This window comes from Hyperolius riggenbachi, chromosome 6, assembly GCF_040937935.1.
Source record: "Hyperolius riggenbachi isolate aHypRig1 chromosome 6, aHypRig1.pri, whole genome shotgun sequence".
Lineage (NCBI taxonomy): Eukaryota > Metazoa > Chordata > Amphibia > Anura > Hyperoliidae > Hyperolius > Hyperolius riggenbachi.
The window spans coordinates 312,810,227-312,836,680 of NC_090651.1; the positions used below are offsets into that span (position 1 = coordinate 312,810,227).

At 43.7% G+C, this 26,454-nt stretch overlaps 1 protein-coding gene across 3 annotated transcripts in view; it reads left to right on the forward strand.

Moving 5' to 3' along the window:
- CACNG7 (calcium voltage-gated channel auxiliary subunit gamma 7) overlaps window positions 1–26,454 on the forward strand; it is a 234,741-nt gene that overhangs the window by 142,090 nt on the left and 66,197 nt on the right. For all 3 annotated transcript variants that reach the window (XM_068242984.1, XM_068242983.1, XM_068242985.1), the window contains exon 2: window positions 18,687–18,925. In XM_068242984.1, the coding sequence (XP_068099085.1) occupies window positions 18,730–18,925 (196 nt within the window). In that variant the 5' untranslated portion in view covers window positions 18,687–18,729. The remainder of the gene's footprint in view (window positions 1–18,686; window positions 18,926–26,454) is intronic.

Below are 26,454 nucleotides of genomic sequence, written 5' to 3' on the forward strand. Positions count from 1 at the left end.
ACATTAAATTTTGTTTACATTCCTTTGTCAGATACATTTAGTAAACATTAGCAAAGTACTGAAACTGAGCTCTCTCTACTTCTAGTATTTGTGCAGCTGAAAAAGTGATCACTAGATAGATTTTAATATATTAAAGTGGCCACAAATTAAAAATACAAGATTTCACAAATAAAATCTATTTTCTAAATTATAATAATAAATAGCAGCCTTTTTTGAGTTGCATGATGACAAATATAAACTATTTTACATTTATTGGAGGAACCCCTCCCTTCCTTTCATATTGCCAGGACAGAATCCGGCAGACTGGTGGAGGAGATAAAAAACAAAAACAAAACACAGACTTCTACTGATGATGTCACAGGGGAGGTGATCTCAGCTTGTGTGAGATTTCTTGTAGAGGATGTCCCCGTGAGGGAGGGTAGCTGATGACAAACACACCCATGATCTAAAACCTCCTACTAAGCTCAGAGGTAATGGCTGCCACCTGTATAACCCTAGTTATGAAAAGAGAAGGCTGAAAAGCAAGCACTGAAATGCTCATAGGCTTGAAGGAGTGTTTATTTATCTTTGTATGTGTCAGAGTGGTGCAACTAAATATTTTGAATTAAAAAAACGTTTGGTTTGGGTCCGCTTTAAAGAAAACCTGAACTGAAAATGAAAAGTCAAAATAAACATACACAAGTCATACTTACCCTCCGTGTAGTTTACTCCTCAATCTCTTTCTCCTTTCCCGCGTCCTGTTTGTCCACTGTGATCAAGGGAATTCTCCGTCCTCCATTTTGAAAATGGCCATTACCCCATAACAGCTTTCTGGTCAGCACACTGTTAAACTGTAACATCGCCCACTTGAGCCATAGGGAAACATAGACATTACCGGGCACATCAGTTGTCCTCTCTGACAGCAACTGATTGATAACTGACAGCAACTGATATATTTCAGTTCTGACAACATGTTGTCAGAGCTGGAAGGGATTATTGTCAGAAGAAAATGGTGAGCTTCTGAGAGGAACTGAGGGTGAGGCAACTATGTAATGTTCGTTTGAAGTTACCTCGTGTTTATTTTAAATAATTTTTACTCAGTACAGGTTCCCTTTAATATATAAATACAGCAGCTATGCAATGAAATGCAATGGCAACTTTCAGAGCAGATAAACTATACTTTGGTCATTTGAAATTTGTAAACCGACAATATTACTTGTGCGCAAAAAGCAAATATGATAACTGTATGGGTAATGAAAAGTAAAATAATACATTTTGATTGAATGCTAGGTTATGGTTTTAGCCTACTTGAAATTGGGGGAGTGAATCATATTCATTATAATTGCAAAATAATAATAAACCCTTGCATGCGCTATCAGCGAGAGGATAGCGTCTTATTTTACGGGATCAGGCTGGTAAGATAATATTGTGACTTGTGATGTTAATATTGTGAGCGTTTCAGCTGACGTCCTCCTTTTCCTGCAGCAAAGGCAAGCATTTTATACAGTGGTGTCAGGGGAATGCAGGTGCTGTATCATTAGCTTTTCAGCTCTTAGCTTTGTTTGCGCTCTTCTTGTTAACTTACTGCATACTTTAAACAAATAGAAAGCCTCGTGATTGAAGATGTGCTAACTTCTCGAAATCAGGTACACCAGAGATTCACCCTTCAGAAATGCAGTCCTCCGAGTCTACATCTGCTGGGCTACGGTTATTATTTGTGCCATTTTGTTTTTCCTCTAGTTTTACATGAAAAAAAATATTCAAAGAGAACCAGAAATAAGAGGTACACTGGCTATCATATTTTTTTTTCTTTTAAAGAAAACCTGTAACTGAAAAAAGTTCCCCTGGGGGCTACTCACCTCGGTGGGGGAAGCCTCTGGATCCTATTAAGGCTTCCCCTGTCCTCCTGTGTCCCATGGCGGTCTCGCTATGCCCCTCCAAACAGCCAATATGTAAATATTTACCTTACCGGCTCCAGCGCAGGCGCAGTGTTGGCTCTCCGCTCAGAGATAGGCGGAGATAGCCAATTGCTGCTGGTCCACTCTACTGCGCAGGCGCAAGTCTCCAGCGCCTGCGTAGTAGAGCGAACCTTACAGAGGTCGGCTATTTCCACCTATCCCCGTGCTGAGAGCTGCAACAGCGCCCCCGCTGGAGCCAGGAAAGGTAAATATATCGAGCGAGGATTGCAGGACGCTTCGGGGGAGCCAGCGGTGGACTGCCTGAAGCTACAGGGATGGGGGAAGCCTCATTGGAACCCTGAGGCTTCCCCCTCCCGAGGTAAGTACCCCCCAGGGGATGTTTTTTTTTATACAGGGTCTCTTTAAAGCAAACCTAAAGCAGAAAATACTTATGAGATAATGAATTGTACGTGTAGTACAGCTAAGAAATAGAACATTAGTAGCAAAGAAAAAAGTCTCATGTTGTTTTCCAGTACAGGAAGAGTTAAAAAACTGCAGTTGTTTTCTATGCAAAAGAGCTTCTCTGAACTCCTTGACCCACTGGGTTGAATACAGTCTTATTTTCTGAAGCACTTAAACTGCCAAGAAACAGTGAGAGGCAGCTTTAGATAAGGTTTTACTTCAGGGAAGTTCAAAGAGTCATTATGTCTTCTTTGTTTTATAGCTTAAAAGACAGGGGCCTCAATTCACTAAGCTTCTCCCCTGTCTTTAATAACATTTCTAGAGTTATCACCATGGTGATGAGGCATGTAGTTTTCAGGAAACATTTTACCTCAGGGAAACCTAAACTTAACACTTCTGTCTTTAAGTTGACTCTTCAATCCTTCAAATAACTCCAGAATTCTAAAGTTAAAGACAGGCTGTTAATTAACTGCGTGTGAAAAAAAACTACAGAGGAGGTAACTTAACTACAGAGGAGGTAACTTAACTACAGAGGAGGTAACTTAACTACAGAGGAGGTAACTTAACTACAGAGGAGGTAACTTAAGGAATGAAGAGATAAGAGAACTCTCTCACTGTGTGGAGGTAAGTTTTCTCTTGCCTTATCTCCAGCATGATCTTAGTGAATTGAGGCCAATGTGTGGTTTCTAAACTGCAAATATGATAGAATGAGGCTGGGTTCACAGTGGTCACTTGTATAGCTCATGCATTATAATGACTGTGAACTGCAATGGAGACTGACCATACACTTTAATACAAAGCCTACATGCAATGAGTTGGAAAAACGTGATCTGTTACTGTGAGCAGGCCCATAGAGTTGTGTGGGCAGTGAGCTGACATGACATGCAGAATTTTTCTGATGCAGGGCCTGATGCAGTTTATATAAAAAGAAAAGCTATAAAACTGAAAACTAAAATATGAGACTCTTTTCTTTGCTACTGACATTCTACTTATTATCCATACTACACATATATTACCAATAACATATACTTTTTTTCTGCTTCAGTTTTGCTTTAAAACGGAACTGTAGATTGAAAATAAACACATTTTTTCACTTACCTGGGGCTTCCCCAAGCCGCCAGCAGCCGTCCTGTCCCGCGCCGCTCCTCGGCGAGCCTCCGTTCTCCCGCCGCCAGCTACTTTCGGTTTCGCCGCCATGCCACTGCGCCTGCGCGGCTCTGGCCACGCGTATCCTTTCTTCGCATTCCCTGCTATTGCAGAGGGGAACGCGAAGAAAGGATACCTTTGGCAGGGCTGCGCTGGCATCAACTTACAAGTCGAGGTACGAGGCGGAGAGTGAACGGAGGCTTGGGCAGGACCGGCGCGGAACAGGACAGCTGCTGGGGGCTTGGGGAAGCCCCAGGAAAGTGAAACAATGTGTTTATTTTCGATCTACAGTTCCGCTTTAAACAATACCAGTTGCCTACCAGCCCTGCTGATCTTTCTGGCTGCAGTAGTGTCTGAATCACAAACAAGCGTGTGGCTAATCCAGACGAACCTCAATCGGAAACACCTGATCTGCATGCTTCTTCAGGGTCTATGGCTGAGAGTATTAGAGGCAGAGGCTCAGCAGGACAACCAGGCAATCTGCTTTTTTTTAAAAGGAAATAAATATGTATGCCTCCCTATTCCTCTCACTTAATGAGAACCTGAACTGAAAATTAAGTCAAAATAAACATAAACACGTCATATTTACCGCCTGTGTAGTGTACTCATCAATCTCTTTCTCCTCTCCTGCATCCCATTTGTCCACTCTGATCAATGGAATTCTCCATCCTCCATTTTGAAAATGGCCATTACCCCATAACCGTTTCCTGGTCAGCACACTGTTAAACTGTAATATCACCCACTCGAGCCATAGGGAAACATGGACATTACCTGGCACATTCAGTTGTAACTGACAGCTGCTGATATTTAACTGACAGCAACTGGTGTATTTCAGTTCTGACAAAATATTGTCAGACTGAGTCATATGGAGGTCTTTGCTTATCCCCCACACACACACATGTGTGGTGTGGTGTAGCTATTCCATATCTTCAGCAATCCTGCACGTGTATAGGTGGTGGTGGTACAGAAGTGTCAAGTCGAAGTGACATAATACATACGACCCGCACTACATTATAGAGGTACACATCATCTACCTATATAAGCTGAGGTACAGAGCATTAGTGGTGCTATTTACAAAGTTCTATATACATGGTGCTTGCAAAATGGTCTGAACTGACATGTTTCACCCTACGGCTTTTTCAAAGTTGCTATACATATATACAATGCAATAAAGTGCACCCCCCACCAACAAAGTTTCCCCCAGCAAATCGCCCCTGTCAGAGCTGATGCACCCAGTTCGGTGCCCACTTAAATACTGAGGACATTCTATGTACACACCCCGTGGGGTGTGTCATATGTATGAAAATATACCTGTTGCCTGGCCTCTGGTCGGGGTGCATTGTATCTCCCACTAGGAGCAAAGCCGCCCCAGCCCCAGCAGACAGATGCCGCCATTCGCGCAGAAGGAGTGACGCGGCGGCACTTCCGGTGGCCGGTCGTCGTCACTTCCGGTTGCGGCGTTTCCATAGTGATTGGAGACTCCGTTTCATGTAAACATTGGCTTTGTGCCTAGGTAGTGCGTGTGATCAGGGGGTCTTTCCGCCTACAGTTGCAGTTGCCCCCTGAATGCGGCTATGCGTGTCTATCTATGCGTATGTCATGATCACCCTCATCTACATCAGCGCTCCATCACATATACACTGGACATGCTAACGATTCCGCATTCCCCCATTATCTGGGTGCCAGCGCGCGTGCATGTACCACACAATCCGTATGTTGATGGATCTATGTAGATCCCAGATGGGATTCACTGAAATCCAGGCTGTCAGTTTAAACTGCCTTATTACACTTCTGTGGTTGCAGGTTGTTGCCTGCATATCACAACGAGTCGTATGCACTTCTCTTCAATACATGCATGATGCAATGCGGGTGCAGTATGAAAGATGATAACAGACAGCGCGAACCGCCCTATGCACTTTCATCTATACTTCAAATTCTATTGCATATCGTCTATTTACATTTGGTCTGGATGGAACTTCTATAGCTCAATGCACATGATCTTCTTATTACACTATCTCTACCCTTAGACCTCGGCCAGTAGGTATATGTATGATACAGTGCAAACCACACAGCAGGTACTGAAATGCCAGGTATCTATAAAAAACAAGCTAAGTTAAAATCCTCATTGAGGCCATTGGGGGCTATTGTGTTTAAACGGTATATCCACTGGGACTCAATTTGTGTTAATTTCTTGTCTGTATTTCCCCCTCTTATGCTTGTTCTCCAGTGCTGTATCCCCCAAAAGGTTATATCAAATCTGGAGAGGGGGTGTACTGTATTCATATGTCTGGCCACTGCCGTATCATTTCTGTGTTTAATGTCACCGATGTGCTCCAAGACCCTTTCTTTAAGGGCTCGAGTAGTTTTACCTACATACATAAGGTCACATTTACATTTTGCTGCATACACCACAGTTTTAGTGTCACATGTAATGAATGATCTTATTTCAAAATCCCTTCCATTTCCTGGGGCAATAAATCTTTTCATCGTGGGCATATATTTGCATGCCTTGCATCTTCCACAGCGAAAGGAGCCATTCGGTTTAGTCGGTAGCCATGTCTTGGACTGTCCTGTGGTTTTAGAAAACGTGCTGTGGACCAGCATGTCCCTAAGGTTTGGTGCCCGTCTATATGTAATGGAAGGATTTGATGTGAGACATCTGGACAAATCTTTGTCCTTAGTGAGTATAGGCCAGTAGTGTTTCACGATTTCAAACACCGTGTGTGAATGCTCAGTGAACGTCCCTATGAGTCGTGGGGGTACACGTTGGGGTTCGTTCCCTGTAGTAATGCTCTGTTTTTTCCTTGTTGTTGAGGTGTTGGCTAGAGTTTGTTGTCTAGGGGTTTGTTTGGCTCGTACATACGCTTTGTTAATCACCTCATCCGGGAAGCCTCTACGTTTAAATCTTTCTGTCAGAAGGCCGCATTCATTTTCAAAGGTGTTCTCACTAGAACAATTTCTGCGTGCACGCAGAAACTGGCCAATCGGTATACTCCTTCTCAGTGATCGAGGATGGGAGCTGTCCCACTTAAGGAGGGAATTAGTTGCTGTTGGTTTACGATAAATCGATGTCTCTAATCTCCCCTGTCCATCCTTTTTGATAGTTAGGTCCAGAAAATTAATTTGTGTCTCACTTACTTCATATGTGAATCTCATTCCTATTTTGTTTGAATTGAGTATTGTCACAAAGTCAATGAATAGATCACGTGGGCCCTCCCATAATACTATAATGTCATCAATAAAACGCCCCCAGTAGGCTACATGTGCTGTGTAAAATTCAAGGTCCTCATTGAATACCATGGTATCCTCCCACCAGCCCAGGAACAGATTTGCATATGAGGGGGCGCAAGCCGTCCCCATAGCACTGCCCCTGAGCTGGTGGTATGTCCTCCCACCAAACCAAAAGATGTTATGAGTCAGTATGAAAGACAGTAGGCTGATCAGAGTGATATTGTGCTGCTCCAAATGTGTACCCCTCATTGACAAAAAATGGCGCACTGCCTGTATCCCCACATCATGCTGGATGTTGCTATATAGAGCCTCAACATCGATACTGGCCAACAATGTATTTGGTGCCACCGTTATATCCTGCAATTTCGTGAGAACATCCTTGGTATCTCTTAGATAAGAGGGCAGAGATTCTACAAATGGCCGCAGAAACTTATCCACATACTGACTACTCTGATCCGTCAGGCTTTCACTCCCTGAGACAATTGGTCTTCCAGGTGGTGGGGACCGCTCTTTATGTATTTTTGGGAGGGCGTAGAATACCGCCATCACTGGGTGCTCAGTTGATTTTTTTAAAAGTTCATAATCATCCAGATCAAGACCACCATTTTCAAACCTATTCTTGAGTAAATCCTGTAACTCAGTTTGGTATTTGGACAATGGATTCTTAGGTAATCTGCTATATTGTTGTTGGTCCCCGAGTAATTCCATACACATTTCTTCATATGATAACCTGTCCATGATTACTATATTGCCCCCCTTGTCAGCTGGTTTTATCACTATTTGATCGTTTTTCCTCAACTCTTCTAGTGCCCGTCTTTCACTACTGTCAAGATTGTCATTTATAGGATGATGGTATGTGTCCGCCTCTAATTGTCTTAGGGCTCTGGTCGTCATTTCTACAAAGGTACTAATTTGTGAGTACTGTGTAAGAGCGGGACAGAATGTGCTTTTTTTCTTCTGTCCACTAGATGGTGTTAATTCAGGGATTCCCTCCTCATTTTCTCTGAGTAACTGTTCCAAGGCCTCAAAGGCCTCCCTCTCACTTTTTTGAGTTTTTTTAGCTTTAGCCTCCTTTGTCTCGAATAATTTAATAAGAGCCAATTTACGTGCGAACAAATTAATGTCTTTTACCCACTCGAAGGCATTGAATCTCGCTGTAGGCACATAGGACAGGCCCTTGGACAATAGTGACATTTGTGTATGGGACAACTGGAATGTGGACAGGTTTACCACCCGCATGGCACTGATTGTTTCTTCTAATGGGAGTCCCTCCCTTACCACTGGTGATGTTGTTTGCCCCTTTTGTGACCTGTGTAGCCCCATTTTTTCCTGTCTCGGAGGCCCACAGGTTTGTGTGTCACTGGTGGCGTTTCTGTATTTACACATTGCGGGTCTGGAATTACTGGGGTTATATCTAAAAAACCCCCTTGTGGTTTCTGCGGGTTCGGGTTTTTGTACTGTTTAGGGGTATATTGTCTTTTCTTGTTTTTATGTTTGTTATTGAAACGACGTGTATGACTGGTAGATGTACTTGCTTCACTCTCTGATTGGGTTTCTGTGTCGGAGGCACTTGTAGGTGGCCCCCCCTGGTCCCCTTCGCCAATTATTTTGTCTGCCCAGGTGTATACTTTATTATTCTTGAAATCAAGACTGTCTCTGAGGAACTTTTTTTGTTTCCTCTTTTTTATCTCATCGGTAAATATATTTACTTTCCTCTGGAGCTTGTCCTCAAATTTTTCAAAGTCAGGGTGACCTGAAAGTTCAAGTAATACCTTTTGTTCGCCCTGTAGTTTGTTACGGATTTTTTCAGAGTGTTTGAGTTCATAGTCATGCAAATACTTCATTTGTTCTAATGTCTGTTTCGTTTTAAGATCTTCCCACCCTCTCATAAAGTCCGCATCCTGAGTATGTGAATGGGGTTTTGTGAGAATCCTAAGGCCACGTACTGTGATCTGTTCTTTAAGATAAATACTGTAACTCGCCACTTCCCATGTTGACCGTGTAAATTCCTTATATGTCTTAAATATATCCCTGAAGACAGGCTCTACATCGGTGTCTGCACTGTAAATTTCATCCTCATCATCCTCAGTATGTTTATTAGTGAATACATCCCTAACTGTACTTGTCAGGGACTCAATACTGGGCAGACCCTCTGAGAGATAGGCCATGCCACGAATGGATGCTCGGTACACCCTACACAAAATTAAAAGGTACACACACTGGCCGAGAATTGATACCAGGGAAAAAATGATATACACTCACTCCAAAAGGACAGTCCCTATAGGTAAGTATGGTGAGATCGGTCGCTCACAAAAGTACAATTAAATCGTTAAAAATAAGGAGGCACCTGGGTAAGGTGCTTCTGCGTGCCGGATGGACACTGGTTAGTGTACAGACTGAGTCATATGGAGGTCTTTGCTTATCCCCCACACACACACATGTGTGGTGTGGTGTAGCTATTCCATATCTTCAGCAATCCTGCACGTGTATAGGTGGTGGTGGTACAGAAGTGTCAAGTCGAAGTGACATAATACATACGACCCGCACTACATTATAGAGGTACACATCATCTACCTATATAAGCTGAGGTACAGAGCATTAGTGGTGCTATTTACAAAGTTCTATATACATGGTGCTTGCAAAATGGTCTGAACTGACATGTTTCACCCTACGGCTTTTTCAAAGTTGCTATACATATATACAATGCAATGCAAACGAAACAGACATTAGAACAAATGAAGTATTTGCATGACTATGAACTCAAACACTCTGAAAAAATCCGTAACAAACTACAGGGCGAACAAAAGGTATTACTTGAACTTTCAGGTCACCCTGACTTTGAAAAATTTGAGGACAAGCTCCAGAGGAAAGTAAATATATTTACCGATGAGATAAAAAAGAGGAAACAAAAAAAGTTCCTCAGAGACAGTCTTGATTTCAAGAATAATAAAGTATACACCTGGGCAGACAAAATAATTGGCGAAGGGGACCAGGGGGGGCCACCTACAAGTGCCTCCGACACAGAAACCCAATCAGAGAGTGAAGCAAGTACATCTACCAGTCATACACGTCGTTTCAATAACAAACATAAAAACAAGAAAAGACAATATACCCCTAAACAGTACAAAAACCCGAACCCGCAGAAACCACAAGGGGGTTTTTTAGATATAACCCCAGTAATTCCAGACCCGCAATGTGTAAATACAGAAACGCCACCAGTGACACACAAACCTGTGGGCCTCCGAGACAGGAAAAAATGGGGCTACACAGGTCACAAAAGGGGCAAACAACATCACCAGTGGTAAGGGAGGGACTCCCATTAGAAGAAACAATCAGTGCCATGCGGGTGGTAAACCTGTCCACATTCCAGTTGTCCCATACACAAATGTCACTATTGTCCAAGGGCCTGTCCTATGTGCCTACAGCGAGATTCAATGCCTTCGAGTGGGTAAAAGACATTAATTTGTTCGCACGTAAATTGGCTCTTATTAAATTATTCGAGACAAAGGAGGCTAAAGCTAAAAAAACTCAAAAAAGTGAGAGGGAGGCCTTTGAGGCCTTGGAACAGTTACTCAGAGAAAATGAGGAGGGAATCCCTGAATTAACACCATCTAGTGGACAGAAGAAAAAAAGCACATTCTGTCCCGCTCTTACACAGTACTCACAAATTAGTACCTTTGTAGAAATGACGACCAGAGCCCTAAGACAATTAGAGGCGGACACATACCATCATCCTATAAATGACAATCTTGACAGTAGTGAAAGACGGGCACTAGAAGAGTTGAGGAAAAACGATCAAATAGTGATAAAACCAGCTGACAAGGGGGGCAATATAGTAATCATGGACAGGTTATCATATGAAGAAATGTGTATGGAATTACTCGGGGACCAACAACAATATAGCAGATTACCTAAGAATCCATTGTCCAAATACCAAACTGAGTTACAGGATTTACTCAAGAATAGGTTTGAAAATGGTGGTCTTGATCTGGATGATTATGAACTTTTAAAAAAATCAACTGAGCACCCAGTGATGGCGGTATTCTACGCCCTCCCAAAAATACATAAAGAGCGGTCCCCACCACCTGGAAGACCAATTGTCTCAGGGAGTGAAAGCCTGACGGATCAGAGTAGTCAGTATGTGGATAAGTTTCTGCGGCCATTTGTAGAATCTCTGCCCTCTTATCTAAGAGATACCAAGGATGTTCTCACGAAATTGCAGGATATAACGGTGGCACCAAATACATTGTTGGCCAGTATCGATGTTGAGGCTCTATATAGCAACATCCAGCATGATGTGGGGATACAGGCAGTGCGCCATTTTTTGTCAATGAGGGGTACACATTTGGAGCAGCACAATATCACTCTGATCAGCCTACTGTCTTTCATACTGACTCATAACATCTTTTGGTTTGGTGGGAGGACATACCACCAGCTCAGGGGCAGTGCTATGGGGACGGCTTGCGCCCCCTCATATGCAAATCTGTTCCTGGGCTGGTGGGAGGATACCATGGTATTCAATGAGGACCTTGAATTTTACACAGCACATGTAGCCTACTGGGGGCGTTTTATTGATGACATTATAGTATTATGGGAGGGCCCACGTGATCTATTCATTGACTTTGTGACAATACTCAATTCAAACAAAATAGGAATGAGATTCACATATGAAGTAAGTGAGACACAAATTAATTTTCTGGACCTAACTATCAAAAAGGATGGACAGGGGAGATTAGAGACATCGATTTATCGTAAACCAACAGCAACTAATTCCCTCCTTAAGTGGGACAGCTCCCATCCTCGATCACTGAGAAGGAGTATACCGATTGGCCAGTTTCTGCGTGCACGCAGAAATTGTTCTAGTGAGAACACCTTTGAAAATGAATGCGGCCTTCTGACAGAAAGATTTAAACGTAGAGGCTTCCCGGATGAGGTGATTAACAAAGCGTATGTACGAGCCAAACAAACCCCTAGACAACAAACTCTAGCCAACACCTCAACAACAAGGAAAAAACAGAGCATTACTACAGGGAACGAACCCCAACGTGTACCCCCACGACTCATAGGGACGTTCACTGAGCATTCACACACGGTGTTTGAAATCGTGAAACACTACTGGCCTATACTCACTAAGGACAAAGATTTGTCCAGATGTCTCACATCAAATCCTTCCATTACATATAGACGGGCACCAAACCTTAGGGACATGCTGGTCCACAGCACGTTTTCTAAAACCACAGGACAGTCCAAGACATGGCTACCGACTAAACCGAATGGCTCCTTTCGCTGTGGAAGATGCAAGGCATGCAAATATATGCCCACGATGAAAAGATTTATTGCCCCAGGAAATGGAAGGGATTTTGAAATAAGATCATTCATTACATGTGACACTAAAACTGTGGTGTATGCAGCAAAATGTAAATGTGACCTTATGTATGTAGGTAAAACTACTCGAGCCCTTAAAGAAAGGGTCTTGGAGCACATCGGTGACATTAAACACAGAAATGATACGGCAGTGGCCAGACATATGAATACAGTACACCCCCTCTCCAGATTTGATATAACCTTTTGGGGGATACAGCACTGGAGAACAAGCATAAGAGGGGGAAATACAGACAAGAAATTAACACAAATTGAGTCCCAGTGGATATACCGTTTAAACACAATAGCCCCCAATGGCCTCAATGAGGATTTTAACTTAGCTTGTTTTTTATAGATACCTGGCATTTCAGTACCTGCTGTGTGGTTTGCACTGTATCATACATATACCTACTGGCCGAGGTCTAAGGGTAGAGATAGTGTAATAAGAAGATCATGTGCATTGAGCTATAGAAGTTCCATCCAGACCAAATGTAAATAGACGATATGCAATAGAATTTGAAGTATAGATGAAAGTGCATAGGGCGGTTCGCGCTGTCTGTTATCATCTTTCATACTGCACCCGCATTGCATCATGCATGTATTGAAGAGAAGTGCATACGACTCGTTGTGATATGCAGGCAACAACCTGCAACCACAGAAGTGTAATAAGGCAGTTTAAACTGACAGCCTGGATTTCAGTGAATCCCATCTGGGATCTACATAGATCCATCAACATACGGATTGTGTGGTACATGCACGCGCGCTGGCACCCAGATAATGGGGGAATGCGGAATCGTTAGCATGTCCAGTGTATATGTGATGGAGCGCTGATGTAGATGAGGGTGATCATGACATACGCATAGATAGACACGCATAGCCGCATTCAGGGGGCAACTGCAACTGTAGGCGGAAAGACCCCCTGATCACACGCACTACCTAGGCACAAAGCCAATGTTTACATGAAACGGAGTCTCCAATCACTATGGAAACGCCGCAACCGGAAGTGACGACGACCGGCCACCGGAAGTGCCGCCGCGTCACTCCTTCTGCGCGAATGGCGGCATCTGTCTGCTGGGGCTGGGGCGGCTTTGCTCCTAGTGGGAGATACAATGCACCCCGACCAGAGGCCAGGCAACAGGTATATTTTCATACATATGACACACCCCACGGGGTGTGTACATAGAATGTCCTCAGTATTTAAGTGGGCACCGAACTGGGTGCATCAGCTCTGACAGGGGCGATTTGCTGGGGGAAACTTTGTTGGTGGGGGGTGCACTTTATTGCATTGTATATATGTATAGCAACTTTGAAAAAGCCGTAGGGTGAAACATGTCAGTTCAGACCATTTTGCAAGCACCATGTATATAGAACTTTGTAAATAGCACCACTAATGCTCTGTACCTCAGCTTATATAGGTAGATGATGTGTACCTCTATAATGTAGTGCGGGTCGTATGTATTATGTCACTTCGACTTGACACTTCTGTACCACCACCACCTATACACGTGCAGGATTGCTGAAGATATGGAATAGCTACACCACACCACACATGTGTGTGTGTGGGGGATAAGCAAAGACCTCCATATGACTCAGTCTGTACACTAACCAGTGTCCATCCGGCACGCAGAAGCACCTTACCCAGGTGCCTCCTTATTTTTAACGATTTAATTGTACTTTTGTGAGCGACCGATCTCACCATACTTACCTATAGGGACTGTCCTTTTGGAGTGAGTGTATATCATTTTTTCCCTGGTATCAATTCTCGGCCAGTGTGTGTACCTTTTAAAAATATTGTCAGAACTGGAAGTGGTCACTGTAAGAAGAAAACAGTGAGCTTCTGAGAGGAACAGATGGTGAGGTAAGTATGTAATATTCATTTGCAGCTACGTCATGTGTTTATTTTAAATAAGTTTACTCAGTTCAGGTTCTCTTTAAGATGTCCTTTAACACGGACACAGGACCTAGACCTGGGTCGAGTATATAGGCATGTTTGCAGGGCTGGCCCTACCATGAATCAACCTGAATCACATAACAGGGTAGCAGGCTATAGGGGGTAGCACCAGAAGCAAAAAAGTGTCTTACTGTCCAGGAGAGTGAGGCCATCAGAGAGAGGAAGGAGAAGTCAGCCCGCGAGGGAGAGCCGTGTCAGCGTGGTGGAAGAAGATTTGTCATGTGGGTGTGGTACTATTTGCCCTCTGGCTGGAGAGGAAGCACAGAATGCAGCAGGAGGCTTGGAGGAGGAGGACTCTCTAGAACATGGCTAACCGATGAGGTATGCGCACACTGGTACTGATAGTAGGTGACACAGGCGTTTACAGCAGGACTCAGTTGGGGACATTTATCAAGAGTTTATCAAAATATTGGTAGGTTTTTAGAAATCTGTGTGGAACTGTCTCAGACATCTTAAGAAATAACCTGTAAAACTGTTGTAAAATAGGAGTTAGGAAGGTCTCTCAGACAATGCAGTTTGTGAGGGATATTGCTGTTGCTGAGGTAACCAATACATCTGCTGTATTGATACCAGTAGGCTGTGAGTTAGGAATTCAGCAAGGGGGAGGAGCCCTTCACACATCATGTCTAGCCTGCACTGCTGTACTATCTGTAGAACTGCTATTAAGCACTTCTTAATCTGCAACAGTTTAGGGATGGATTTGCACTTTTCTTAACTGTAGTTCTGCTCTAGAACACTAAACTGCAGCTATTAGGCTTTGTTCACATTGCTTTCCGTCCACGTGTCCGTCCGCGTTGGCTTGTTTTTGAAGCATATTTTTTCAATCTCTCTGCGTTGGATGGTTTTCTTAAGTGCTTTTCTAGGTGCTTTTGCAGAGCAATTGTGTTTTTTCACTTCCCGGCGTCAGGAATCTCCTAAAAAATGGCCCAAACGTAAACAATCCGCTCAGATGTGAACTTTCTCATAGGGAATCCTGACACAAGCTTTTTACGGGCGATATTGAAAATCGTCAGCGCTTAAAAACTGTCAAAAACGCCCCTAGTGGGAATGAGCCCTTAACCACCCTGGCATTACAATTATTGCGGCTATGCTGCCACGAGTGGCTTTTTTTATTTTTTTAAAAAGGTTATTTTTTAGTGTAGCTAGCACTAGGCTAGCTACACTCTCCCCCCAAATCCCCCGGCACTGTGTCCCCCCCCTCCGCTCGCCGCCGGCGATATTTCCCTGGGCGAGATGCTGCGATGGCCGAAACTTCCGCCATAGCTTCAGGTGTTGCTATGGCGACGATCGGACGTGATGTCCGACATCATCGATGTCATTCTCAGTTCCAAACACCGCCATAGCGATCCCTGGAGGCTATGAAGAAGCTACTGCGGTGGCCGCTCCGAGTGGGGGGGAGCAAAAACAGTGGCGATCAGTGGTATCAGAGCGGGCTGGCGGCGATCGGAGGGGTGATGTAGGTAGCTAAGGGCTAGCTACACCCCCTCTGAAAATTTGGTGCAAAAAGACCCTCCAGGGGCTGAGCAATCCACCGCGCCGGTAATGGACGAGCTGAGCTGTAGTTATCGTTGATTTAGTTTCAATCATGTCCTTGTTCATTACCTTCCACAGTACATTATTGTAAACAGTATGACTGCTGTTTATCCCCAGGAAAAAGTTTCTCAAGCCAAAACTTCTTATAACCAAGGAGTCATACAGCCATGATCCCCGCCCCATGTTCATAATTCATAACTGCATGTTGCCAGTTGCTCTAGAAAAGAGACAATGTAATTGTATAAGCCTGTTTCTGCATACCTATGAAATCACAGCTGGGAGTCTTGGGCACAGGATACAGCCGGTATGGCTTATTCTGCTCCTGCACAAGTCCCAGTGGCGTTAATTACTATTAAATCATATTTCCTAAAGGTAAACAATGTTCTTTTTAGATTAAGAGTCAGCTCCCTGGAACATGGAATTTTCCAGGCCATGCACAGTAAAGACTGTGCTTGTCATGATATCAGCCAATAGCAGGCGATGAGTTAGTGATCCGTCCCTGCTCAGATGATGTCACATTTAACTCTTTAGAGTTAGTATGAGAAGAGCTAACAAGGTTTTGGGTAGAGAGGGGGGGGGGGAGGGGCTACTGCTGCTTCTGACTTCTGGCTGATGACTTCCACCCTCTACTCTTTTTGTAATGTATTGTCATCTTATCTAACTGTATGCTGTATATAGGCTTAAGTTCAATGTAGTATAGATGTAACATAAGAGAAAGCCTGGTGCCATTCAAAAGGAATGGACCAAAAGCCTGGAACGCAAAGAGGACTTACTACAGACCAACGGCTTTGCTGAGGTGTAACGAACATGTGGAGATAAGCATCTGTATATCTGTTTACTGATTAATCTCCTGAAACTTTGAGGGTGTCTAAGAAGTTCTATCTCCTATGCTGCTGCTGTGATGAGAGTCAAGTTATCACACTTCCTGTGATATGGTGCCGAATTAAGGTGTAGTGTTATTGTCAATAGCAACCAACGTAAAGATGTATTATACGCCGTTATCACCGTAATTCCTATTATGGTCTATAGTGGCGCCGGCTGTGCCCAAATCTCCTGCGCTGGATTCAATGTGCTCGCCTCTTTCTTCCCCTCTATAATCCTTTGCTTATTGAGTTTGCTTTTAAAAAATCCCACACTTTAAACCTGTAGTGCAGCAGAAAGGCTAAACACGCTAACCTCACCCTTACACGTTCTTTTACATCAACTACTAGGAAATGTAGTAGTACATTTCCACTTAAGCCCTGTAAGTAGCTGCTGACTCCCCATGCATATAGCAATCCCCAGCATCAGCATCTCGGTCCCACTGCTGGAAGGCATTCCCCTTGCCAACTGCTGGCTCAGACAGCATACTGCATGACAAGGCTGCTCCCGATGTCAATGTTCTGATCTGTTTAGTGTATTTTTTTTATTTTATTATGGTTCTTTATTTATATAGCGCAACATCTTCCACAGTACAAACAAATAGGTGGAGCATAGATACACGAGATGTCCAAAACTCTGTACAATCAGGACATCTAGCAATTCAAGTACATGATATGTAGTCACAAAAGATTCACTGCGCTTTCTCAGACCCTGTAAAAAACAATTAAAATATGCACAGTATTGCCTTTAAAAAGATACAATTAGCACCCCGTGCTGCACTCCAGGGGGTAGTGCCTCCACCATATAGGGCAGGGGTCCCCAAACGTTTTGGGTCAAGGGCCGGGTCAACATACTTCAGACTGCTGGGGGGCCGGAGTATATATAAAATGATGTAGAAGTCTTTGCGGGCCAGACAGTAAAGCATACCCAGGTGACAACCTGCAGGCCAATTGGACAGCAGTGTCATCTGATGTTGTATTTGATTAGAAACCAGCAAATGACTGCTTTCTGGCTTCAATATGGAAGGGTGGTGCCAGCACTGCTATTCTATATGCGGACCACCAATATTTAAAGATGATAATACATTTTGTGTGTGGGGGTAAAAAAGACTCGGGGCCACATTCCGCCCTTAGGCCTTAGTTTGAGGACCACTGATATAGGGGATAAGATATTTCGCTCCCCCTTCGCGAATGCACTCAACAGAAGCGCGTCTTGAATGTTAGCATATCACACTTAATGTAGTCAGCCAAGGAGGATTTCAATGTGTAAAACCAGCATCCAAGTTTAATAAGACAGATGTGCAGGATAACAGAGGGTACATACGCTCCTACTGCAGATACAATAGAGCTGCACGTCCCTCCTGCGGTGGTGTGCAGCTCTATTGTATCTGCAGTAGGAGCGTATGTACCCTCTGTTATCCTGCACATCTGTAAGCGGAAGTGCCAGATTTAATGCTAGGGCATACCTATGTTACCGCACAGCTCCTGCGGCGATCTGGTTGGCCCGGAAGTCATGTTAGTCTATGTCTATGCAGGGATTTTTCAAACATCGCAGCGCGCATGAGCGGAAGCGTATTTTTACAATACGCTTCCGTGCACTTCCGCATACCCGAAGCAGTAAGTGACCGCAAGCAAAGCAGGATGTGACCACAAGTGGCCGAATGCCTGGCAGGGAACACCGTGTACTAACGCGGTGTTCCCGGAAAGCCTGTTTTTGGCGGTGCGGTGGTTTCTACGCACCGCATCGCTAACGCCAATTTACAGTGTTAAACCAGCCTCAGGTTTTTTTTTACTTTTCCTGTACTGCAAAACAGAAAGGAATGTATCATGTCTTAGAGCTAGTATCATATATGTATATGTTTATCTCATGTCACATGTCACTTCAGGTTCACTTTCAGTTGAGCATGGGCAGCTACCAAATGTAATATTTTATAAAGCTGTTTTACATGGACTGTCTATGTAGCACCCTAACCAAGAGACTTTTATCATATATTATTTATCCAATCCATGTTGCAATTCTAGTTTTTACATTCATCCACTTCATTTCAGTGTCCGTAGCATTGGATGTAAAGCAGAATACCAATAAAGACCAAACCTGTGTTTCTTATTGGTTTCTTAGTATTTTATTTTAGTTTTGTTAAAATCTAGATGTATTTGGTTTTGAGAGACAGCGACCATGGTGAAGGCTTGTTGTAATTTATAGCAGGTGTATGTATGTGATAATGTTCTATTCATCCTCCACATTTCTGCTTTGTTCTTGTTCAGGTAACCGTGTAGCACCATCGACTGTCTCTCCCGGCTTCCTAGGATGAGTAATTGCAGCAGCCGTGCACTGACCCTACTCAGTAGCGTCTTCGGAGCGTGTGGGCTCCTTCTTGTCGGCATAGCCGTTAGCACTGATTACTGGCTGTACGTGGAAGAAGGAATTGTACTACCTCAGAATCAAACAACTGAAGTCAAGATGGCGTTACATGCGGGGCTCTGGAGGGTTTGCTTTGTAGCTGGTAAGACCATCCATACGATGTGAAGTGATGAAAGGTGTGCTTGTAAACATGTAAAGAAATGTTAAAAACATGTAAAAAATTATGCATTAGCTGGCATGTGATTTGTTACCATTAACTACTTCCATATAATCAAAAGCACTCAAACAGTAGGCACACTTGTCCATGCTGAGCCCTGGAGGTCACTGATCCGTCACTGGAGCTTGGTGGAGGTGACATCCTGACAGCCATAGCCACAATTTACAGTGTGGTCTATGGCAGTGCCTAATTTTGTGAATGGTGCAAAATTAACTGTCTCATTGGTAAGGGAGGGGGCAGCTAAGGGCTGGTTCAGATGGACGCTTGTGGTGCGTTTACTGCCAGCGTTCGGGGCTTGGCGTTAAACGCTCCCATTCAAGTGAATGGGAGCGTTTCTACCAAGCTTTTACATGCGTTTACACGAACGCGGCGTTCGGGTCCCGATTTTCACTGGCATTCAAGGAGCCCCTGGAAGCTACATGTTGCTTCCAGGGGCGGTTAACCGTGACAGGTATTGTCCCCCTAGGGGAAGAAAAAACGTGACCGCATCCGAACGCAACGCGAACGCTGCTGAAAGCCCGAACGCATTGCCACCGCGACGCCAATGAACGCGACGCCTCCAAACGTCCGTCTGAACCAGCCCTTAGCCTCCTCCTTTCCTACAAAGACCTGCCATGTCATGGACAAGGGGCTCATTCCCACCTCATGCTAGGAGAGATGGAGGTAGCTACCCCCACGCATATAGGGATAGGTCCTAGGGACTTTTTGTGAAAACTGGAAGCCCCCTTTAATAAGGGACCCCCAGATGTTTCTCCAGGTATAGGTATAAGGGGTTCATTTTGAACCGCTACATATTTATAATAACGTGTAAAAAAAAACCTTTTAGTTGAAAAAAAAAAAACAAAAACAAGAAAAGTATATTTTTTCCATCTGTGTGTTTTCATTCTTACACCTTTCTTCTTCATCTTTCATTTTCATCTGTATACTTTTTTCTTCTCCTACTTTCATTTTCTTCTGTCGCATGTTCTTGCATTCTTCTGTTCTTCTGCTTTCTTAACTTGCTTGAAGAATCCTTGCTGCACCTCTGAAGAACAAGGTATTTTTACAGAACTTGTTTCTTGCCATGTTCCTACTAGTGATTGCGAAACTCGGTATCTGAATCAGAATTCCCATCAAAAACCCGGAGATTCATCAGATTTAGAATTCAGCAACTCCGATAATCCCTAATTGTAATCAGGCAAACTGGGTTTGGTTCCAGGTATTAGGCAGATTGGAGTCAGACTAGCCAGAGTCCATAGGACAGATCAAGGTCAGACAATAAGCAGGATCATTTCTGACAACATTCAATCAAAGTCAACAGAAACCAGGAGCAGCAGAGATCAGGAGAAAAAAACTACAGATGTGCAACCACTAGTTAACAGATGCTACTGTGGTCAACCATATAGAGTGAACCTTGATGCTTATATGGGTGGTTGTACTCAAATAAAAAATCCTACTGATTCCCACCAAGTCCATGTGCTTGACCCCACCCTCTCAGATGCAGAGGTCTCCAAAGATTATAAGTAGAACTGGTAGACTCGTTAGGGAAAGCAGAAGTGCAGCACAACCCCGAGGTGACTACATCCAGGGAAGAATCTTCTGTGCAGGAAGTCCTGATGAAGGGACATCCCAAGGTGATCAGTTACCAGATGATTGCTCCCCCCAGGCTTCAGAATACCTTGGGTGGCTTGTACTACCTGTAGCAGGTAAGCCTCTAATAGTTTCAGGGGCAGCACAGTGGTTTAGTGGATAGGACGTCTTGCAGCGTTGGTTCCTGGTTCAAATCCCAGACAGGGCACTAGATACATGGAATTTGTATGTTCTCCCCATGTCTGTGTGGGATTCCTCCGGGTACTTCAGTTTCCTACCACATCCCAAAACTATACAGATAAGTTAAATGGCCTCTCCCTCATAACTAGCCCTGGACTACAATAGACCTATGACTATGGTAGGGATTAGTCTGTGAGCTCCTATAAGAGACAGTTAGTGGCAAGTCTATGTATATTCTGTAAAGTGCTGCGGAAGATGTCAGCGCTATATTAATACTAATAGTAATAATAAACCCCTTTAGAAGAAACCACAATAGCAGTGATATCACGACTCTACTCTTATTTTGAAGCGACATGAAATGGATGCTGTGCTAAAATGTTGATGCCTTGATGCCTTTACCAGCAGACTGGGTGCCTATCAGTGGTGTAGCTCAGAAGCTTTGGGCCCCATTGGACCCCCCCAAGCACTTTACACATAACAGTTGATATGGTGCACCTAAACCTGCCAAGGGCCACTCAGTATTAGAGGTGCACGAAGGGAATGGTGAACAGTTTGTTAAAGTGGACCTGAACTCTTGCACAGGACAGATGGAAAGCATAGAGAAATGCACCCTGTATGTATTTAGAGAGCTTAGCCTGTCTAATCCCCCCTCATTTGTGTCTAATCACAAATTGTAATCTGATCTCTCCCATGTGTCACATGACTGCCTATGACAGAGATGGCTGATAAGCCCATATGAAAGCACAAGCTGTTAACAATATGTCTGCTTCCATGAATCAGGAAGTAGAAAAAGTGCAGATTTATTTTAGGATTTCTATCAGCTGTAACAAAGAAATGTTTTGTTTAAAGGTTATTATGCTGTTGGTTATCTTTTAGAGCAGAGAGGAGTTCTGAGTTCAGGTCCGCTTTAATGATTACTACTATTCAAAGCATCTACAGAATTCATCATTACCACCACAGGACCAATAAAGAGCTAAGACTGCCGTTGAGGGAGGGCCCCTCGAGGCCCCTCTGGCCCAAGGGCCCCGGTGCGGTCGCATCCTCTGCATCCCTTATTGCTACACAACTGGCACCTATACATTCAAAGGACTTTGTTGGGCCAACATTCAGTTGCGATTCAAGATCACATTTCTGCCCAATGCACACAAATTATGTTAATTTTGAAATGGGCCTTAATCATCAGAAAGCATAAGTGGAATCATGCAGGATGTGTGAAAACATGCATAGGATTGAAAAGAGTACCCAGTCAGCCTAAACACTAGGTGTTTTTAATGCAGACATCAAACCAACAAATGTTAATTCCCAGAAATACCTTTGATGACTAACTGTACATGGTTAATTGCAAGCTTTAGAAATGTTAAGTTTCTTCTTCAGACATTATACAGAACTGGATCAGAAGTTCTGATCCAGTTCTGTATAACGCCTGAAGAAGACACTTAACATAATCAAAGTTTGTTGGTTTGATGTCTGTAATTCTGCTACACTAATACGGGACCATATTAGGACCATACTTGGTTGTTTTTAATTGGCTGAAACAGAGTAACCTAGCAGCTTAAGGTGACCCAGAACCACTAGGAAGTTAAAGGAAACTAAAAGATACCAAAAAGCCCTTCTACTAAACGACACCAAGTTTTACACTAGGAGACCGAAAGGAAACTAAATGCTTCCTTGCTGTAAAGCCTCTGCTAAATAAATTTGTCTTCTTAAAAGAGAATGCATTTCCTATTATCAGGGGCGTTTTTAGGCATGGGCATTACAGGCTACTGCCTGAAGTGCCATTGGTCCTGGGGGCACCATGCCCCTTATTAAGCCCCACCTCTGTCCCTTTGTACCTCCTTCTGTCCCATTTTGCCTCCTTCTGTCTCCTTGTGCAACCTTCAGTCCCCCTGTGCCACCTCTGCCCCTGTGCATCTAGAGATAGATTAATGTGAAATGGTCCCTTAGACAAGCAACCACTTTGGACCCATGCTTGATGGCCACCTAGCTTTTTTGGCAAGATTTGTTTGGGGTTAACATAAACCAGGCCCCTAGACTCTCTTAGGCACCTGCCTAAGTTGCCTTGTGGATGATCCAGCTCTGTGTGCGTCCCTCTGTGCCTCTGTCTTTCCCAATGTGCCTCCCTCTGTCCCACTGTGCCTCCTTCTGCCCCCATTTGTGCCTCCCTCTGTCCCCTTGTCCCACTATCTGTTCCCATCCCCCTCCTGCGCTCCCCCAGTCCAGTGTGTAAAGGGTGAGTATAGCTCAGCAGAAGCTGTGCTCCAACCTCCCCTCTGGAGTCCAGTGCTGTGACTGTGTGACCATCCTGCCTGTGTTCTGCTCCCTCTAGTGCTGGCACCTCACTCTCCTACGTGTGCTAGGATATGCTGGACTCCAGCAAAGAGGTGAGAGTACAGCTTCTGCTGCGCTGTACTCTGAATTTACACACTACAATGGGGTAGTGCGGCAGAGGGGGTGCAAAGTAATGTGACAGGATCGCCAGGTTGTTTGAATCTCATGGGCTTCCTTGTATTATTCATCCACCCTATATGGCGTGTGGTTTATTTTCTCTAGTGTGTGTTTGTGTTTTTTGTTTTTTTTTGTTTTTTTTTTTTTGGGTGGGGGGGGGGGGGGTGAAACAGGACACCTTGCCTGGTGTGAGAAAAAGGCTAGTTTATTTAGTATATGCCGGTACTTACAGCATTTGAGCAGCATTACAGTACACAAAATCAACCAGGAGGCACCAAGGAAGATGATACTATGGCCTCAATTCATTAAGCTTATCTCCTGTCTTTAATAACTCTTCTAGAGTTATCACCATGGTGATAAGGCATGTAGTATTCTGGAAACATTTTACCTCAGGCAAACCTAAAGTTAACTCTTCTGTCTTTAAGTTAACTCTTCAATCCTTAAAATAACTCCAGAGTTAAAGACAGGCTGTTTATTAACTGCGTGTGAAAATAACTACAGAGGAGGTAAATTAACTACAGAGGAGGTAAATTAACTACAGAAGAGGTAACTTAAGGAATGAAGAGATAAAATAACTCTCTCACTGTGTGGAGGTAAGTTTTCTCTTGCCTTATTATCTCCAGCATGATCTTAGTGAATTGAGGCCTTAGTCTCCAAATATGAGATAGAAAAAGTTTGTCCTACCTTAAACAAGGAGGCTTACAGAGGTGTAAGTCTAAAAAATTCAGATTTTATTATTCACAATTTACAACGCATTTCGGGGCTTAAGCCGCTTCTTCAGGTCAAGTTATGTGCCTGTTAGGAGATGCCAGAAAATCTTGGCGCCTTTAAATGGGAGACTGAGAGCGCTGTGTAAATAGATGCAGTAATAGCGTCGGTGGAACCCGGCAACACTTCCAGGTCCCGCCCGGAAGTTCAATACTTGGTTTAAAGAGTAACTGTTAGCCCCCAAATTGAAATTTAAAACACTATTGCAATGTTTTATTTATTATATAAGTGAGCCAAAAAGCCAATGTACAAGTTAAAAATCAATCTAATTTTGTTACTATCTAACCTTTTCCCCCAGCTCCGGACGCAAGCCGCATATCAGATACTGTAGCATGCAGAGCATGCCTATGTCTGGCCGACCCACCTCTCCCCCCCAGAACCAGGTGCCAATATATTCTCCCCACCGCAGCTGACCGCTCTGACACGGAGAGAGCGGCAGCACTTCCAGAGCAGCACCGCAGAGCAGCCAGCGCCGTGCATCTCTCTCACATGTGATTCTCTCACATGTGACTCGGCGGCGGCTGCTCTGCGGTGCTGCTCTGGAAGTGCTGCCGCTCTCTCCGTGTCAGAGCGGTCAGCTGCGGTGGGGAGAATATATTGGCACCTGGTCCTGGGGGGGAGAGGGGGGTCGGCCAGACATAGGCATGCTCTGCATGCTACAGTATCTGATATGCGGCTTGCGTCCGGAGCTGGGGGAAAAGGTTAGATAGTAACAAAATTAGATTGATTTTTAACTTGTACATTGGCTTTTTGGCTCACTTATATAATAAATAAAACATTGCAATAGTGTTTTAAATTTCAATTTGGGGGCTAACAGTTACTCTTTAAGTTTCTCTTTAAGTGTGCATATGATCAGAAGACTGAAGTGAACTTACCTTCACATCGTTGCTTTTCACTGCACACAAGCAGGAGATGGAGGGGATGTCTACTACATTATTGCCATAAGAATCCTTGTACACACCTTACTAGAAAATTGGAAAATCACTGAGGTATTAAATGACACGAGGATTCTGATTAGTTGCTCTGCACAGCTGCTCCGTTTTGCCTCATGATATTTTTTTTCTCATGTTTTGATAAATCAGCTCATGTATTTTTGAAGGCTCAAAATGATATCACTTTACCAGCAGGAACGTTTACAAGGTAGCTAATAATAGGTTTTGTAATTTGTGGTAAGTGATATGTATGGATAGTCGCTGCTCCCAGTCTTCTTGTTACAGTGACTCTTAAATGTATCGGAATAATGCGAGATTTACATTCATGTATTCATTTTGTGGAAGCCTAGTCTGCTATACCCAATTTGCTCAGTAGCATATCAGGAAGGAAAGGCTTAACTTTTGGCTCTACTCTAATTGGCCATGCTCTAATTGTTACACTGCCTTTATCCCGCTGTTAACTTTGTCTTCCTCCTTTTAATAGTTTGGTTATTTGAGTCTGGCTGCCTAATTACATATTACATTTCGCTTCTCTGTGCAGATATCAGTCATAATCTTGGCGTTCTACACCATGCACATAAATATTGGTCCTAATTATAGGCCTTCATTTAAAGGATGAACAGATCTAGAGTGCAAATTTCCTTATGTATAAGCTCTGATATACTGAAAACCAGAGGAAGCTGAACTTTGTTTTGCATTGATTTTCTTTAGACTAAATCAGAATTTTTATGATCATCTCTAGAAAGAGTGGTATGCGGATGAAACAGAGGCGCTAATTAGGTTAAAACAAAATTAAAATGATTAAAAAATCTGGGAAGCAGCGCTTAACGCCTCATAGAAGATTCAACATGAGATTTATCATCAAAAATCTTTGTGTTCTCCAAAAATTGTGACATGTTTTGTGGGACCAAGTGCATTTCCTCAGGGAGTAAGGGCTCAAACCCACTAGCAGCCTCTGTTAAGCACTAGTGATTTGAAAAAGCTCTTGCTAATGCAATACTATGGGGGGGTTTCATCAAATCACATTGCTCAAGTGGGATTACACCCATAGCACTACATTAGCGAGAGCTTTTCAAATTACAACGCACTCAGAAAAGCGCTCATAGTGGGATCCAGGCCTCAAACAGGTGCAGATGTTTTTGTAATCAAAGCAAGTGTGGTGCCTCCATGAAAAATGGTGGAAGAATATTTTGGGGAACTGCAGAAATTTGGCATTCATTCCTGATTATGCTAAAATTTATACCAAAGGGCCCGTTTCCAGTAGCGTTTAGAAGACGAGGCGATCAACGCATTGCCTCGCATCCCACCACACGTACTTACAGTTGTCTTCCATACAACCGGATGCGGCGTCATGTGGTTTCCCGTCGGCAGCTATAGGGACTCAGATGCGTGCTGTGGAAAATCTGCAGCATGCTATCCATAATTCCCCCGCGTCACATCGCGGAGGTCAATTCGCGTCAATAGAAACTACTCCATTGACATCAATTGGTTGCAGTTTCCTTGCGTTGTGGAGCGGTTTCCGCATAGCAACGCGTCTAGTGAAAACCGGCCCCAAGAGAG